Genomic DNA, 17,876 nt, shown 5'->3' on the forward strand with positions numbered 1-17,876 from the left:
TGCAGAGAAAGGAGATAATTTATTAGAGATTTCACAAGCATGCTAAGATAAGTCTATCAAAGAAGTCTTGTGACAGTTTAAAGAGAAAATTTATACTCTGCCTTAAATACTTTAAAAATGATACCACATACAGTTCAAGAGTCTTGATGTATGCTGCTTCTTCCCCCAGCTTGAAAATACTTGAAAGAGATGGAACACAAAAGGGACCTGGAACATCACAAAGGCATGTTAAAAGTAAGAAGAATAAAAAAATAGTAGTGTTATGCTTTCTTTTGAGAAATAAAATGAAAGACGCTTGGTTTTTAGAATGTATGTCTGGAAAAAATCTGACTTATAAAATTAATACAGCCTGTATTTATTAGCAGCAATTTAAACAATAATGGAACATGCAATCCACAACAAAAATATAAATCACTGGCAATGATACTACCCCAGTGCTGAGAACAATGTAAAAAACAAACAAACAAAACAAAAAACCCAAACAAGACACTATAGACAAAAATACTTCCAAAATAATTCACTGTAAGATAGTTAGATTTTTCTTCTCCACTTAAAAGAATAGAAGTAAGCAATGTGCAAACTAAGTTAACTACAGATTATTTCTCATACACCAGGACAAAAGTAATAATGAAAATATCTAAAATACCTGCCAGCCCCTTAAATATTAAGAATTGCTCTACAACATATTTTAACCAAGCTTGTTGAAATCTTCACTGTGAGCTCAGCACAGCTCCAAAACACATCAGTGGAACACTTCCAGCTCACACAAGCTAAGGAACTGGACTACAGCTTAGCAGGTTATTTATGACTTTTGAGGAAGAAGGTGGAGACCACCTTCCTCCACCTTAAGAAAAGGAACCTTCATTTGGTCCATTCACACAACACAGACAACTTGTTGGTTTTTTTTTCCCTGAGAAAGCATCCTTTGCTTTTAAAATTACAAGATTAGTTCAAGCTCTAAATCATATAAACTCCTCCCCACATCTACTCTATACAAAGACTTAGATGCAGTTCAGTGCTACAGGAAACATCGCACAAAAAAAGGATACAACAAGAAAGGATACACTCTGCATGACAGTATTACTGCAGTATTTACGCAGGAATGTTTCTAAAGAAGAACAGCAGAATGTGGTTTAATTTTACTTGATTCTCAGTATTGCATACACATAACTTTATGCTGCCTATCAAAAGCAAATGTGTCTCTTTGATAAAATACAGTTTTGACCCCTTATGAAATTCAATGAGGGATGATGAGTCCACCAATACTAAATACCATATTCAAAAGTAAATAGATTTTCGATAACTTGAACTACTCCGACAACACCAGACTTTTCTGTCTCATTAATTGTCCCTGAAGTCCTTTGCTGTTTTACACTCACTTTTTCCATGTCCAAAACCCAATCATGTTTCCATTGACTGCAGGCTTTGAAGTAATTTCTTCCCTATGAAGAAGCTGGAGACCTCTCAAACATCAGTTTCTTCTACATAACCTCTTTCCCCAAAAGCTGCATTTTAGCTACAGAAAATAATATTCACCCCAAAAAATGAAATTTTTGCCAATCAAGAAAAACTTTTCAGGTAGCAAGCAGTTATATAGTACTTGTATAAACCATATGTATTATTTTATCTAAAAATTATAAAACCCTTGATAGTACTAGAAAAATAAATATAGTTGCAATAATATGCATGAAATTAGATCAGCTTCTTTCTGCTTAAAAATAGTCAAAAGTTTAACTTATGCCAATTTAGTTGTTAAAATGGCAGTTAAATATTTGAAGTACCTCAAATGTTTGCATAAACTTGTTTATACGCATATTATTTTTCAGATGAGATTCTGGCACTGTTATCCCTTACAGACTCAGATTTCTATCATGGAACTTAGTATCATAAATCAACGCTCATGCAGAAACAGAGTTCAGGTTTAATCATTAGCTGGGAAGTGACATTAAGTATTTTTATTAAAGCCTCATGGATGTCTAGAAAGCTGTATTAGTCTATGACACATTCTGTGATTCTTACATACAAATAGTAAAGGTAAGGAAGAAAGTTCTCCCAAGGATACATTAAGCCAGTGTACAGAGTTACACCAGAGTAACCCACGCAGTCTTGCATAAGTATGTGCCTGCTCACTCTAAAAAAAGCTTCTGAGTTGATCATCAACAGGATTAATGAAGAAAATAACAAGGTGCTTATTTGATTGTCATTCAAGTATTATTTAGTATGTTTAGTCAAGTCCGAAATAGATTTAATGCACAAAATTAGTTGAAAAGATACAGAATTCCTAGAAGTGTTCAGGCTTAATTTATAAGGCTTTGGGAAAGAATCTAAAATCTCCAAGTTCCTTTTTCACATTTAAAGAAACCTTAGTAGTTTTCTTCTTACTAGACACTGGATGAAGTAATATAAATACAAGGTGTTTTGTTTTGTTTTTTCTACAAAGAAGGAGTAAGAAACAAGACAAAAACACTCCCATGAACCCTTGTTCCTAACAGTATACTTTAGCCAAGGCTCATTTGTCTCCTTTCAATGACCAATAAAGAAGAATGACTGAAAAAAAAGGTGATCTTTAATTTGATAAAATAAAAACTTTGCAATCCACAAATCAACAATTTAAAACAGGAACTGTTAAGACCAAAGAGCACTTCAGAAATGAGGAAAAAAAGCTCAAATATAATCTGATGAAAAAAATGTTTAGACAATTTACAGAACAAGAAACCTACAATTAAAGTAACTGTTTTAAACAGAAACACTATTCTCATAATAACCATACTGTGGGGTCTCCAAACATTTTTTTTTAAATTAAAAAAAAAAAAAAATTCTGTTCACATTGTTTATTTGAAATCTCAGAATTTCTTCCAAAGTAGCAACAATCAAAACATTCAGATTAAAAACACATTAGGGAGTAAGCAGAATGTTTCAGAAGCATTCAGCCCATGGTCTGAGTTCATTTCATCAGGTGGAGGCATCAGAATGATGCCCAATAGGAAATTGTAATAAGGTTAAATATGCTTAACATTTCAGCTAGCTGATCTATCAGCGGGTGCAGAGAAATACATGGTTCTCATTCTTGCATCAGTTACTTCACATGGTAATTTGACATACTACTCAAATGTTCTTAGGCAATTAAAACCATCACAGTTTAATTAGAGCTGGTTTTGCCCAAGTTACTCTCATATAAAGCAAATACTTTGAGTAATCAGTAATGAAGCAAAGCTACATGGTAGGAAAGTAAAATACTGATTACTTTCTGCTAAAAGTTACTTTCTCATTAAGTTTAGGCAACAATGCCAAAATTGGAATGTATGCATTCCACAACAAAGAGAGCCTTAATGCATGCAACTTAACCACTTTCTGATGCATCCTTTCTTAAATCAGGCAAGTTTGAAGGACACTACAACCGTATTAAGATATAATTTTCCAAACCTAGCAAAGGCAAAGGTACTTTACAGAGCTAGAAAAAGCGAGTTTATTGCTACGAACAGTATTTCAGGATCACTTTACAACAGTGGGTACCAAAGGGAAGGAAAAAAGAGGTAATGCTCCTCAAAGCCAAAAGCCCAGAAGATTACTAAATGGTAAGTGGTTGGATTCCACAGATATTTTCCCCAGCCTGAGGGAAAGAGAAACTGATAACTATGCTAGGATATCATGATTAGGGAAATAGCAGTCTCTGAGTTTCTAAACAGAGAAAGAACATTTTAAACTTACACCTGTCTTACATTCTGATTTTCTGAGTGCACATTTAAGAAAACAAAATTGTATAGAACACTTCCCCTCCGTCATCAGTATTTCTGAAGTAGCTATTAAATATACAGTAAATAAAAGAAAAACAAACCAAAAAAACCCCAAACAAAACAAATGAACAAAAAAACCCCAGCTTATTTCTTTAATTTTTATTTTCAGGCACAGAATCCATACCTTGGCTGTGTTCTACTTTTTTCTTTTCCCTTCATTGGCATCCTGTTTTGGTCTAGCTGAACGGGCAAATTGCTGAGATTCTGTTAAGGACTACAAGTGGTACACAGAAGCCAGTCAAGAAACAAACAAAAAAAAGTATTATTTCAGCAAAAGATAGTTTAAGAAGTGGCCTGATCTGTGAATGAATTCTACTACAGTGTTAAACATTTTAACAACAGTATCTATTAGTCAAAGATTAGGAACTTATTGATCTGCAGTACAAAAAATTTTAAGCGAGCCTGTTCAAGAGTTTACAATACTGAGTAAATAAGAAACAAACCAGAAACCAGAAACTTTTTGCAGTCACATGCAAAAAGAAAAACTACAGCAGGATAAATGCTTGGTATTTACAAATCTCTACCCCAGTATGGTTAATATATATACTGATGTCTCTGTATGTATTTGGAAGAAAAAAGTTAAAAGGAACCCATGGTGGGGTGAACTAGAGTACAAAGAAAGAAACTATGAGACATTTAAGTGAAAAATATGAATGGACAGAAAGACATTTAAAAGCTAATAGTGGAAACCAGAGCAACACAGTTGCGATGTGTAAAAATCCCAATATGTTACACAGGCCCAAAAAGTAACGGACAGTTCCAGCTGGAGGAGCAGTTTAAGTAGAGGCCACTGAACAGCAACATTTCTTTTTGTTCTTAATTCTGCAAACACGTGCTTAACCAAGTAAAAAAGCCTACTAAATTTAAATGCAAAGGTCATACAAGCTAAATTGTCTTTTGTATTGTGTTTGCAGGATCAAAGAGCTAAGACCAAAGAAGGCAATTTTACTGTTTTAAATAAAGCACCTTTACTTTTCTATTTCAGAAGAGCTGCCTCTATATATTTTTCAATTCTCATAAAATTAACAATTCTACGCTAAGCTAGGCTGCCTAGTTTTCTTCAGGTATTTTCTTTGTCCATAGATTTCTAAGATGTAGAATACCATGACAGCAAAACTAGAAACTGATGGACAGATTACAAAGAATATAATGTAAATGTCTGAAGAAAAGGATACAACCACCATGGGTTTTTCAAATAAGACATAACCATTTGCTTCTTTTAAAGCTTTAGCAGCTGCTTTTTCATTAGGAAGTCCAATGAAAGCCTGTCCCTTCATACGGCCTTCTTTCATCAAACGTATATCAAACCTAGATGCAAAATTGAGAATTACTCATGTTTAACCACAAATTCATATTTTACAAATATACTTCTCATGCTTCAACTTGCAGAAATAGCAGAAAAGGGAGCAGAACCTACAATTACAAATTATGTCATTGCAGGCCACTTTGTGTGGGGGAACCAGTTAGTAAGTAGTGAAGTTATACTGCAGGATGGCAAACCGGTGTCCAACTGACAGGTCCAAACATGACATATGCAAATTTACCAGACACACACAATCATCTACACTGTTCACTCTCTGTTGTTCTGCTAGTTACAGCAGATTTGGTAATGAAAATATAAAGGCAAAACAGATACTGTTAAAAAAATAATTCTATTTCTGCACTTGAGCTAAGATTTTGAGATTAAACATATTTTTACTTATGCAGAACCAGAAAGAAAGAAGTAGAGATTATCAGATTTTAAACCACAATTTTCACCAGTATGATGAAGTCAGCATAAAAGACCTAACTTTAGTCATGTATCAAACTAACTTACATATTTCGTTCCACTTCTGACTCAAAGTCAACATATCTTCCAAAAATGAACTTGAGATCCTGAAATTAAAGAGTAAGTTATAAGAGGAAAGCTGACAAAAAGCCCTTTTGGTAAATATTTAATTTGCTTGTTTACCTTTTCTTGAACTTGTTTCGCTAAATTCTTTACATATATCCTGCAATTTGGATCACCTGGCTCATAATTTTTGAAAACAGAAAATTTTTCCATTTCTTGAAGACAAAAATAAAAAAAAAAATTGTTTCAGGTCATGTAATGTCTTTGTATTTTTCACTCAATATAAAAATAACTAAATTTAATACACGATCAATTAGCAAAGGAAATATTTGGAGATATTTAAGCTATATGTTGCAACAAATCAAAAAGATATTAGATTTTTTTTCCTTAGTTATACCTTCTCTAGAAAGTCTGTTTTTTTCTAGATCCCTTCTAGAAATAAATTCTGATGGTATTTCATCTTCTTTCTCTTCAGTTTCCATTTTATCGTTTGTGCTAGGAGTGGGGAAGATTCTTCCAAAGCCTGTGTTATTGACTCCGTCTGTGGTTGCATAAAGGTCTGGAATTTCAACACATTACAGAAGTGGGGTTTGTATGTTTATTCACAAGAGGATAAATAGCAAGCAAAAAGTATACTCCTTTTATACATTTTAATACAGTAGACTTTGTAAAGCAATTTCAACATATCCTTAAAGAAATGTGTCTTAACCCCTGGTTTGACAAACACATCTACTCAATATGGTCCTATAAAATCAACTGTACTAAAAATTAAAGCCATGGCATATGCCAGTTAAGGTTAAACTACCCTTGCTGCTCCAGCCTGTAAACCATTTCAATGGTTTGTCTAATTTTCTAATGTTCTAGTTTCCAAGAAACCACGTCTTACTCTAAAGTACCAAGAAACACAGACTGACCATAACCCTCTAAAAAGCCATCACACCTCATTGCTATTAGTGCCCTTCATTTTTACAGTAGATAATCAGTGCATCACAGAGAAGGAGTTGGCAACCACTTGAATGCTGCTCTCTTAAGAGCTAGAAAAGGAAAATCTGAAATTAGCCTGGTACATTCAATTACAATATAAAATACTGAGAATACATTTGTAAGATATATTTGCTAAAAATACCTTAACATTTAAAAAAGAGTACAATTCACCATAAACACACAGATCACATAGGAGAGAAAGAGACTTTCAAATCTAGATCCTTTACTGCATCAAAGCAGAATGTTCTGTGATTCTGCATGGAAAAAACCAAGAAATGCAGACAAGATGCAAATTGGGGTTCTTAAAACTTATATATACTATTTATGAGAGCTCCAGTACAGTAACAAACAAACAAACAAACAGTATTTCCCTGGCCTAAATTTTAACAGCATTCAATACAATAAAACCACATGAACTAAATATTAACTGCATTTCAAACTCTCTTACCGTTTTTTTCTTCTTTTTCTGAGTTTATCTGAAGAACAGCTGGGATGTCAGTACTAATATGGAACTCAATTTTTTTATGACCTACATGCTGTGGCTGCTCAAAGACATCTGAAGGAGACAATGCAGGGTGCAAATTACTGTTTAAAAGAATATGTTGATTAAAGAGTCAGAAACTGATGAATGCATAGTCAAATACAAGATTTCTCCCAGAAAGATTTTATGCTGTTGTTTATCACAAATACATGCATGCTCTATTTCATAGATTTTGCCCAATACACTTCAAGTTGATTAAAACACTGCAAATGAGGTAGGTATGGCTGGCAGCTGAGAGCAAAATCAAGAATCACATATCAGACTACAATATAGACAGGCAATTATAAAAAATTTGTATCCGTAATTTAAAAACAAAAAATGCTAGCCTGACTGATGCTCTCACATAGTGCAGGAAATATATAAACTTTTTAAAAAATATACCAAATCACTCAGAGAAAGAAAAAAGTCTTAGTCAAAACTCCTTCACAACTGATGATCACTACAGAGAAATACTACACTGTTGTCTACCCATAGTACTTCAATTTAAAAACCCAAAATTATTTAAGACCAAATAAGTTTTTATTCTTCCAGTGCCATCTTTTTATTTTAAATTTCTATTTTAAGAAGTGTCCCAAACAATAAACCCACATGCCTTGTGTCACAGCTGTAATATGAAATTGTTTTTCTTTTTTATGAAAAGGGGATTTTTATTAGTTTGATTACAAGAGAAACACAGATCTTGAACTGGACACCCTTTACAGATTAAGGTTGTTAAGAAGACAAGCTTAAATTACACAAAAATTTGGATCTTTAGAACAATAAAACCAAGCATGAGGACAGAGGAAGACCAACTCCACAACCAAATTTACACATCAGTGAAGAATGCTTGTTTCAAAAGAGCAACAGTAAAGCAAACATGATGCACAGAATGCCATTTAGTAACAGGAATAACCTGAAAAAGTGCAAAAACTACAGAAATAATACAAACCTGTGGGGAGTACAAACGGGAGCATTGAACAAGTCTTTAATTCTTTGCTTTTTTCTAACACCACGTCTCTTCGTGCTTATTGGTCTTTTAGGCTGAAGAGTTGCTAACTCCATCAACTTGGTCATTCTATTTAAAAAAAAAAAATTAAAAGAACCAAAGTGGTTTACAGTTTATTTCAAAATACTAATTTTCAAAACATTTCCACCTTCCTTTTAGCCCTCTAAACACAAGTTTTCAGAATAGGGTTATAAATCTAGCATCTTAAGACTAAAACATTGTTAATAAACTCTAACACATAACAAATTAATATACACAGAGCACTGAAGTGACTGATCAAAATCAGAGAGAGTTCCATGATGCTCTTTCCTTCCCCAAGCATATACTTAAGACACTGAAGCTGTAGAAATGCTAGGGAAGCCCTAAGCTGAAACTTTTTAAAAAAATAATACTATTTAATCTTAAAAGGAATGCCTTTTGCCAAATGCATGTATTTTTATGAATACAGTATAAGGACTTTCTGATTTACTTTTCAATTTAAATATCAAATAAAGGAATAGTTTCCTCATTTAGCTTTAAAGATTGAAAAAAACAATCAAAAAACCAGCTATGATGCAATTTACTCCCAAAACTACAACAGAATCTTCAGCACACACAACTTCTCATTATTATTACTCCTAACAATACACACTGGTGTATGAGGAACATTTTGGAAGTCAAGAGTGCACGTGTGACTCGGGCTGACTGGTTTATGCAGTGAAGATGTTGAAAAATGCAGAATCCAGAAAATAAATCAATTATTACTTCCTTATATCTGCATTCCCCTCATTCTGAGTTTTTGTTTTGTTGGCTTTTGATTTTTGGACATGGGTAATTTGCATACCACTTGGTCATTTTCCTTCTACTGTGATTCAAAACAGCACAGACCTTCTTTTAAGTCAATCTGGAGCTTCCTTAAGTGCCTGGAAGGATTATCTATATACTACAAATGTAAACAGATGACACCACTTGGTAAACTAGAAGTTAGAAAAGGGTTCCACTTTTAAAAGAGCTCAAGAGCTTGCAAATGAATGTAAAATGCATACCTCTCCTTTTCCTCCTCATCGTCACTTTCATATTCTGATTCATCTCCACTAGATGGATGCTCTTCTTCCTCTTTAGGCAAAGGAGGCTCTTCAGGAGGCAAAGGTGGGATTGGAGGAGGTGGCAGAGGCACTGGTAAATACTCTTCATACTAATTATGGAGAAAAAGTTTAAAAAATAAGCTAACTAAAAGTTTTAATTAAAAAATGTCTGTATTACTTTTCCTTTCCATAATAAAAGCAGCCAAAGCAATAAATTAGAAATTGACAAGTATTTTTAAAGTATATTTATAGGAATCTATATGCTGTTTTGCTATACTACACTACTAATGAAAACTTTCTACAGAAAAAACAGTCACTTTCTGAAGCAAAACATTGAACATTTTAATTCTTTTATTTTGAGGAACTGAAAAAAAAAACCCCATATCAAACCCAAAACAAATAAAAAACCTTGGCCCCAGGTTCTTACTTCACACTGAGATTTAAGAACTTTTCTAAGAATGTGCTCAGAACACATCAGAGGAGGCCTCAACTCCAAAGTCCAGTCAGTTTCTAACTGAACTTTCTATCACCTACAAGTTACATTTCTGTTTCTGTAAGGAGTATGGATTTAATGACACTGACACAAATAATTTTTTTTCACCGAGACAGAAAAAACAAAAACAAACAAAACAACCCAAACACAAGCAAACCCTACCATCTAAGGAATTCCCTATATATAAAATTATCTCCAGCCCCACTTTGAACAACCTTACTACATTTAACAGCTACTTTTATGTACCATCAGTTTCATAAGGCACCTACTTCTTCAGCCATTAGAAATACTTTGTGCCCCTTAGAATTCGGTCTAGGAATTTCAAGAACTGGCGTTTCACCTTACTACTCTTATTTGCATGACCATTAGATTCATTATTGGTGCTTCACCATTAGATTAGTGCTTAACATGGCCCACCACCAGATAACAAGTTGAATTATTCCCAGAAAATAAGCGTGAATTAGTTTATATAATAGATTTATTTCAAAGTTTTCTTTACCAGCTAGCTCCCCTGTAAATACACAAGCCAGTGTTCTGTGCAACTGAGTGCAAGTGCAACTTCATTGTACCCAAGTACTGTAGCTCTTACTATTGATATGGCTTTATCTTCCACTAGCAGTCAGTCAAACTGCTCTTACACAGGAGCAGATAACAATACATTTGTCTTCAGAAACAGCTCCCCTCCAGCCTTCTGCTAGTTTTCCTCAACCCTGTCTTTTTCAAAAATCACTGTGGAGAAAGAGCAAGCTAAATCAAAACGCCCTCTATCATCTCATTAGCCATCTGAATCTAATCAAAACTGCAAACACAAAGAACCTAATACATGTCACCATTGTAAGGTAATAGGCTAATGGTATTCTTTATTTCCTGTATTTGCAAGCCAATGCTGAAACTTCCTTTTTGGTACTCAACAGTTTGAAATATCCCAGAGCTACTCTCATACGTGTAAGAGAACATGCACATCTTACTCAATGAAATAGAGCAGTACTTGCTATCCTTGGAGATTTGTCCAAATTTTAGAAGCTTGAACTCCTAGCATGTTGCTAGCATTTTAAATTGTGAATCCATTCTATAGTGCAGTCAAAACATGTATTAAAAAGTTACCATGGGAGGGTGAGCAGTTATTGGTCCAAAAGGTGGAGGAAGATTCATTTTATTCATAAGATGAAGAACCTTAAATGATACAAGATAAATAAGATTTCCTTTAAATCAATGCATAAAGCTAGTTTCTTCCTAGGAATCAAAGCCAAAAATATCTGGCAAGAATAAATCTGTATTTTTAATGCAGACACAACGACATTGGTTATTTAATAACGTTAAAGCTGGCACTTGAGATCCAACACTGATTGTAAATACTAGCAACACCCTAAAAAGGCTAATCAAAATAATAATAATAAAAATAATAATAATAAAAATAATAATAATAAAGCATCCTCACAGAATGAAATTCCAAGTACTTAAGTCATATCGAATTAGGAAGATCATATCCAGATAAGTCTTCAGTGTCAATGAACTAAGTTACTACTGATAAATGAAATTTTACCATCTCAATATAATTAAGAAATTAACAGTAGTTAATAGTATCACAGAAAAACTAACAAGGATTTTCTATAACAAATATTATTTCTGTGGATAATTAAGAGGAAAAAAGAGGTATTTTTATACTTTTTTTTCTTTTTGCCATTTTTTACTTACCTGGACATAAAATTTGGGCACACTTGCCAAGGCATTTGCTATGTTTGTCAGAACTGTACTTGAAGGTGGTGGATACAAGTATTTGAGGCAAGAATTGATGGGAAAGGTGAGGCTGAAGAAAAAAAGATTAAAAATCAGGAATCTTAGTACCATTGTCACTGATAACAGTTAATGATCACTAGAGGTTTACATATTTATTACATAAGAAGTATCACTGAAACATTATTAGATAGTATTAGAACAATTTTGGGACACTTACATTATGTCTTTAACACCAAGGAGCAGACCCCTAATAAACAACAGCCTTACTGGGCTTTGGCACAGTCAAAGTATCAATACACACAAAAAGCCTAAAGCACACAGAAACAAACATCCAAAACCAAAAGCACAGCATAGCATACTGCACAAACATCGTAAACTAAATGTTCAAAGTGTTCAATTTATTAGTAAACAAAAAAAAGGTATTCTACACCTAAGCAAAAATTTAAATGAGACAAAAAATCCTAACAATAAGCCTCTGGAAAAACAGAAGCCAAGAGCATTCTGCTGTTAACAGTGGGACAACCTTCCTAGTCCTCAGACTTTCTGGGTAAGCCATGCACAGTGCAATAAGGCTATTATACAATTCATAACCTGATGGCTCAAAGGACCATCTGCTACTCAGCTGTGAAGACTCTACATTTGAAGAACTAAAATCTCACCTTTATGACAATGCCTACAGCTATGCATGTGGAACAGTAGCATGCTATAAAACAAGAGAAAATGCAACATACCACATTCTCTCTTGCTCAAAAGCAAAGAACCCTTATTTCAAAATAAACTGTAAGAGAATAAAATAATTAAGACAAAAAGAAACTCAAAAAAATATTAACCCATGGTTGGGTGCAATTCCATTCTCTATTTTAACACAGTTTGGTTCTTTCTTCTCTTCCTCTTTCACTGGTTCTTCTGAACTGAAAAGTAATTTTAGAATTAATTAATACAGGGCAAAACTTAAGTACCTCACATAATGTAAGAAATGTGTTTAATTTCATATTTTACAAATAAAAGAAATAGATCAGTATAGTATTTTCAACATCCTTTATCAATGGCATTACTACGTCCAATATTAATTCCTAAGAATTAATGTATATGGATACTTATAGTAGCCAGACACAAATAATAACATATAATTTATTATTTGTTTTTAATTACAATAAAAATAAATAACACATTTATGCATATTTAATCAAGTTTCCCTATATTTAAACACTAACTTACATCTACTCACAAGGAAAGAACTAAAATTATTTCATGTTGCTCTCTGTTCAGAGACTGTATAAAAACAAAGGTATTCAATTCTTGAGATGTTAATACTTGGAGAGTGGCATAAATAACCTGAAAGCTCCATAGCTTCTATCAGTTATAGTTACATTAGCATGTGTCAATTCTTCCTGACTTGATTACAAAAAAAAAAACACATTAGGAAAGCATGCTTTAACAGCAACAGAAAATTATATTTCTGACAGAAATGATATGAGTTTTTTTAAACAGAGGGAACTTCTGCAACACAGAAATCAGCTTATGCAGACTGTAGTCTGTAAATGACAACAGGATCATCTGCTGATCAAAAGATATTGATAACTACAGGAATAAGGATGGGATTACGTGATAATACTGAATTAAATAATTACCCGTAGATCTGAACACTCCTGTTAGTACTTCTACAAGGTTACAATTTATCCTTTTACTTAACAGTCCTACAAAAATTTCACCAGTATGGAGCTTTCTTTCCTTGACCACAATATAGAAACTGGATTACTATGCACGTACCTTTTACAATTCTCTGAGACAGAAGGCTGGCTAAGTACCTGCATGCTATCTTGCTCCTTCGCAAATTCAACAACTAAGGTGTGACCTAAAAGTTTCAGCTGATGCAGTCTTGACAAAGCCTTCAAATAATTGTAACAGAGAAAAGAAAGAAATGAAAAAAACAAAAACATCAGAATAAATTCAAAGCATATCTATTTTTCCTTTGACTGGCAAACTAGCCATAGGATACAGTACCAACTGCTTTAAGCTAAATCAATGTTACTACAGACAGAGGTAGTTTTGCACCATTCCTGCCTTCACAGACCTGCTTTTAGCAGCCAATGTTGCACAAAAAGAACCACTGAAGAGACATAGGTCATCTGAACATTGGCAGGACTAATTTACTACATGGCCTAGTAGATTTTTCTGATTTCAAGCAACCAGCCTTGTGCTCATGAACTAAACAGGCTGAAGTCCACCAGTAATAGCTGGGAATTTTAAAATCAAAATTCTTTAGACTAGGTAGCTCCATCATTCTACAAGTCCATATCCTGATAGGCTGCTAAGAATTGACACAAAGCAACCTAATTTCAAGATTGTTCAATTGATGTGGTCTTTCTAACTTTTTAAACTAGCACTTTAGAACACGGCCAAAAGAAAATCAACATCAAAACGAAAAACCAAACCCCCCCCCCCCAAAAAAAAAACCAAAACAGGTCACAAGAGAGGAATTCAGGACACGGGTGCTTTTTACCACGTTCATGTTGTAAAAGCTTTATTCATATTATTTTTTTGGCACCCACATCCTCTGTTAACACAGTAGCTTTTTCTTAGCAAAACTAGGCATGCAAGGCAACCTGGAATTGTGTACATCACTATATCTGAATTTTATGGCAAATATACAATTATGCAGGATACAAGTAAATTATGTTTATAGTTTATATTTAAGTGCAAACACACCCTAGACAAGGATTTGATCAGTTTCACCTTATGTAAATTTCAGAGAGTCACCTACTGCCAGGTTGGAAGGGACCTCAAGGATCACCTGGTAAAACACAATATAGATGAGATTATCCAGCACCTTGTCAGGCTGAGTGTTAAAGGTGTCTAGGGTTAGGGAATCCATGTCCAGTTGTTCTCATGTTTGTTTTATCAAATTCTTCAAGCACCTCTCTGAAACAGAACTCTGATTTTGCATTGCTCTGCATATTTTCTCCATTTGAATACTACAACATACATAAAAAATTCTAGAGCACAACTGGCAATTCAGAAAAGTGCTTTGCTAAAATATTCAATAACAAACACAAAACAAACCTTCACAGCTGCATTTTCACTGGGAAATGTAGCAAATGCAGTATGTTTCTAGAAAACAAACAAAAAAATGTCAAAAAAGGTAAGAAATTGCTTGTAAAACATATATCACAAGTAATTTGTAAAATTAAATCTAAATAATTGAAAGCTTCCAGATACTAGGTGCAGAACTGGGGAATTTATTATTTTTTAAGAATTTAGGACTAGCACCTCTGCATTCAAAAATTACGACAGAAATTTGGCAGTTTGAGTACTACAAGAGAACATTTTTTTTCCCCTAGTGAGTAAAAGCCATACTAAGCTGCAAGGAAGTATGTACTGATAAAGTTTAATCCTCTATTTGAAAGAGGATATTTATTTCAGCACCTCTCAGCAACACATTTTCATCAAAGCAAGTCCTAAAAGTGTTACTTCTTCTGCTACAGAAGTCATAACTACTGCTGAGCTCTGGAAGTTTGAATGCTTCCTAACTAATATTTTTCTTTATTTTTTATGGTATAAACATTAAACTTTCTAAACTAGATCACATATTCACAAAGTACAGTTTATCAAAACTGTGTTTTAACACAGTTTATTGCTTCATTTCACTACTAGATTCTGTATTTAAACCTGAGAACATTAATACTGTTGTAACAGCAGCTATATGCAAAACCTTTATCCTTGTCTTTTAATATCCTATAAAGCATGGCAGACATAATTTTCTGCAGGACTGCAAGACTCTTTCCAAACAGCATTTGTCACCAAAGAGACACTCCTACGGTTTTGTAATTTATAAAAAAAAAATATAACTATCTCAAAAACCAAACTTCTGAATCCATGCCCCTGCAGCTACCAAAGCCTCTGCTTTTCCACGGCCTTATTCCTCACAACAAGCCAAGCCGAACAAGGGCAGAGCAGCCGGCGGGGCGATGGGACTCCCGGGTCAGACACTCTCCCGCCACCGCCGCCGCTTAGGCCCAGAGCTGCTCTCCCGGCGCCGCAGCCCGCTCCGGCCGAACCCTGACCCGGCAACAAGGCTCACCTCCTCCCTGGCCCCGCTCCGCACCCCCGAGGCGCGGCAGACGGCCCAGGGCAGCAGCAGGCCTCTCCTCCAGCCCCCGCCGCCCCATGGCCCCGGCCCTCACCAGCCGCCCGTGGTCCGACAGGACGCGCACAGACACGGCCCCGAAGTGCTTCAGCAGATCCTCCTTCTCCGCCGCTGTCAGCTCGGCGGGCAGGTGCCGCACCAACAGCGTCCGGCCCCGCCGCCCCGCCACGCCGGGGTGATGCGGAACGCAGGGGTGAGGCGGAACGCCACCGAGCCCCGGTCCGGCCGCCCGCACCTCTTCACAGCCCGGAGCCGCCATTGCAGCTCTCAGGGAGAGGCGGTGGAGGGAGGGAGGGCGGACGACAGCCACTCACATCCGTAAGCAAAGGGACAAATCTCGCGAGAGCGGAGGACAGGCCTTGTGCCTCAAGCCTCGCGACACCGTCGGGGTCGGGGGTTGGTGCTGACGAGAAGGGCAGGAGGATAGGGGTGGCTGAGGGGTCGGGTATTGCCGCTCCGGTTCGGGTCCTGTCGCCCCGCAGCGGCCCTGCCAGCAGCCGTGGGCCGCAGTGAGCTCCTGCGGCTGGCTCTGCGGTTCCTCTGGCCTCTGTGCTGACGGGAGCCTGTGTGCTGAGGCGGCCGAGGGGTATGCCCGCCCCCCTTAGGTCCCGCGCGCCGTGGGCTGTTCTGTCAGGGTCGTGGCTCGGTCCGGTGATGCCTTAGACACATGGTGTACAAAATCTTCCTGTAGTCGAATCTGAAACAATGCTCCAAAGGCGGGGATGACCCTTGTTCTTTTCCCCTCCCTCAGCAGTTAAGAGGTTGTGTTCAGACTGAAGCGTGAGGATCTGCGCGGCTCTCAGCACCATTCCTCTTAACCCTCAGCTGAAAGCTCTTTTCCTCTTGCTGCTTGACAGAAACAGAAGACATTAGCACGCTCCTTCAGGACAGCAGCAGTTGAGTGTCTGGTAAAAGCAGACAGCATGGGTGAAGCAGAGCTGCAATTACACGGGAAGGGATTCTACAGCAAGCAGTGAGTGCGGAGGCAGTGACCAGCTCCTACCCGAACCAGACAGATCTGCAGAGCCAGCCGTTTTCTCTGTGGACAGAAACTGTGACCTAAGAAGGGGGCAAAAAATCCCCAAATTTGATGACATCTGGGGTCTTACCATATCTAATTAGCTGGTTGCTGGCTGGATCAATCACTGCCAGCTGGCTGGATCAACCACTGTTGCCTCCGGCTCTGGGTCTGGCAGTGCCCTAGTGCCTGATGCCACTGTGCAGAGCCTGAAAGCCTTGGCCTGCCACTTGGCAGCAAGACCACAGAGGGAGACCCAAGCTCTGGGACTGGATTCTGAGGTGCAGTGAAGCTGGCCACAGAGAAAAAGTATTCTGCAGGCTGTGAAGAGTCCCTGGTGAATAGTGAATGATGTCTTATTCCATCTTTCAATAGAATAAATAAGGCCTTTATTCTGTAAAATCCTCGAGACCACTTCTTTTTGTTGAAAAGTCATGATGGATCTGGTGCTGTACCAGCAATACAGCTGGAAGAGCTTTAGGGCATGCTCATTTCATCACTGAACACTGACATCCTCAGGAAAGATCTGGCCAGTGTGGATGGTCACAGTGGTTTCACTGAGTAGATCAGATGACTGTTCCGAGTTCATCTAGATGGGTTTGGGAAGGAGCTGGGAAAAGATAACTGAAGAAGCACAGGTGTTCAAAGGAGATCTGGGGGAAAAAGAAGAAATTAAGCAGCAATATCTTACAGGATCCAATACTGTTCAAACTTTAAAGTATCACTGGCCTAGTAAGTTCTGTATGTGGTGTTTTTTATCAAGTCCAGTCATCTTTCTGAGATATGCTGGTGATCACACAATTGTAGCAGATGGGAGCAGGAGGATTGCAAAAGCAAGTCTGGGTTTTAGTGCTGCTGCTTCCTATTTTAATTGTCCTTCTAGTTCACTCCTGCGTATTGACATTGGAGAACTTCTCATGCAGCAAGCCTGTGAAACTCATAGGCAAACTAGCCATCTCTGTTCACCTTGTAGCTCTCTAGTACATTTCAGTTATTAATCTGCACATCGTCACCAGGTAGTGAAATTATAACTTCAAATATGTCTTCCTCTCAGAACTAAGAGACACTGCAGGCTGAGAAAAATACAGAGATGGTTCACAGAGGTTTTTAACAGTGGTGCCATTCTTACCCTATGCACTTGTGTTCTGGTTACTTTTCATCCAAGCCTTTGTTTGAATAAAAAATTTTGCTTAAGCATGCCTTGCAGCACTGGACTAAGAAATCATCTAGCATAACACTTTATTATAAAGTGAAGTGTCAGTCAAAACAAATTACTTTTCAC

At 36.6% G+C, this 17,876-nt stretch overlaps 1 protein-coding gene across 2 annotated transcripts; it reads right to left on the bottom strand.

Moving 5' to 3' along the window:
- On the bottom strand, window positions 1-15,910 carry RNPC3 (RNA binding region (RNP1, RRM) containing 3). 2 transcript variants are annotated; one of them, XM_030454853.1, is made up of 15 exons: window positions 15,614-15,910; window positions 14,493-14,540; window positions 13,200-13,318; window positions 12,260-12,340; window positions 11,388-11,499; window positions 10,797-10,865; window positions 9,161-9,309; window positions 8,079-8,204; window positions 7,058-7,194; window positions 6,023-6,184; window positions 5,746-5,840; window positions 5,611-5,669; window positions 4,970-5,102; window positions 3,919-3,990; window positions 1-1,108 (listed from the first exon to the last, which is right to left on the bottom strand). In XM_030454853.1, exons 1-14 carry the CDS (start codon window positions 15,833-15,835, stop codon window positions 3,931-3,933), a joined length of 1,572 nt encoding a protein of 523 aa, XP_030310713.1. In that variant the 5' UTR covers window positions 15,836-15,910; the 3' UTR covers window positions 1-1,108; window positions 3,919-3,930. The 2 variants fall into 2 exon arrangements, with proteins under 2 accessions (XP_030310713.1, XP_030310712.1); XM_030454852.1 differs by having other exon boundaries at window positions 1-207; window positions 15,614-15,909.
- Window positions 15,911-17,876: the final 1,966 nt, after the last annotated feature.

Source organism: Calypte anna, chromosome 8, assembly GCF_003957555.1.
Source record: "Calypte anna isolate BGI_N300 chromosome 8, bCalAnn1_v1.p, whole genome shotgun sequence".
In the NCBI taxonomy this organism is placed as follows: Eukaryota; Metazoa; Chordata; class Aves; order Apodiformes; family Trochilidae; genus Calypte; species Calypte anna.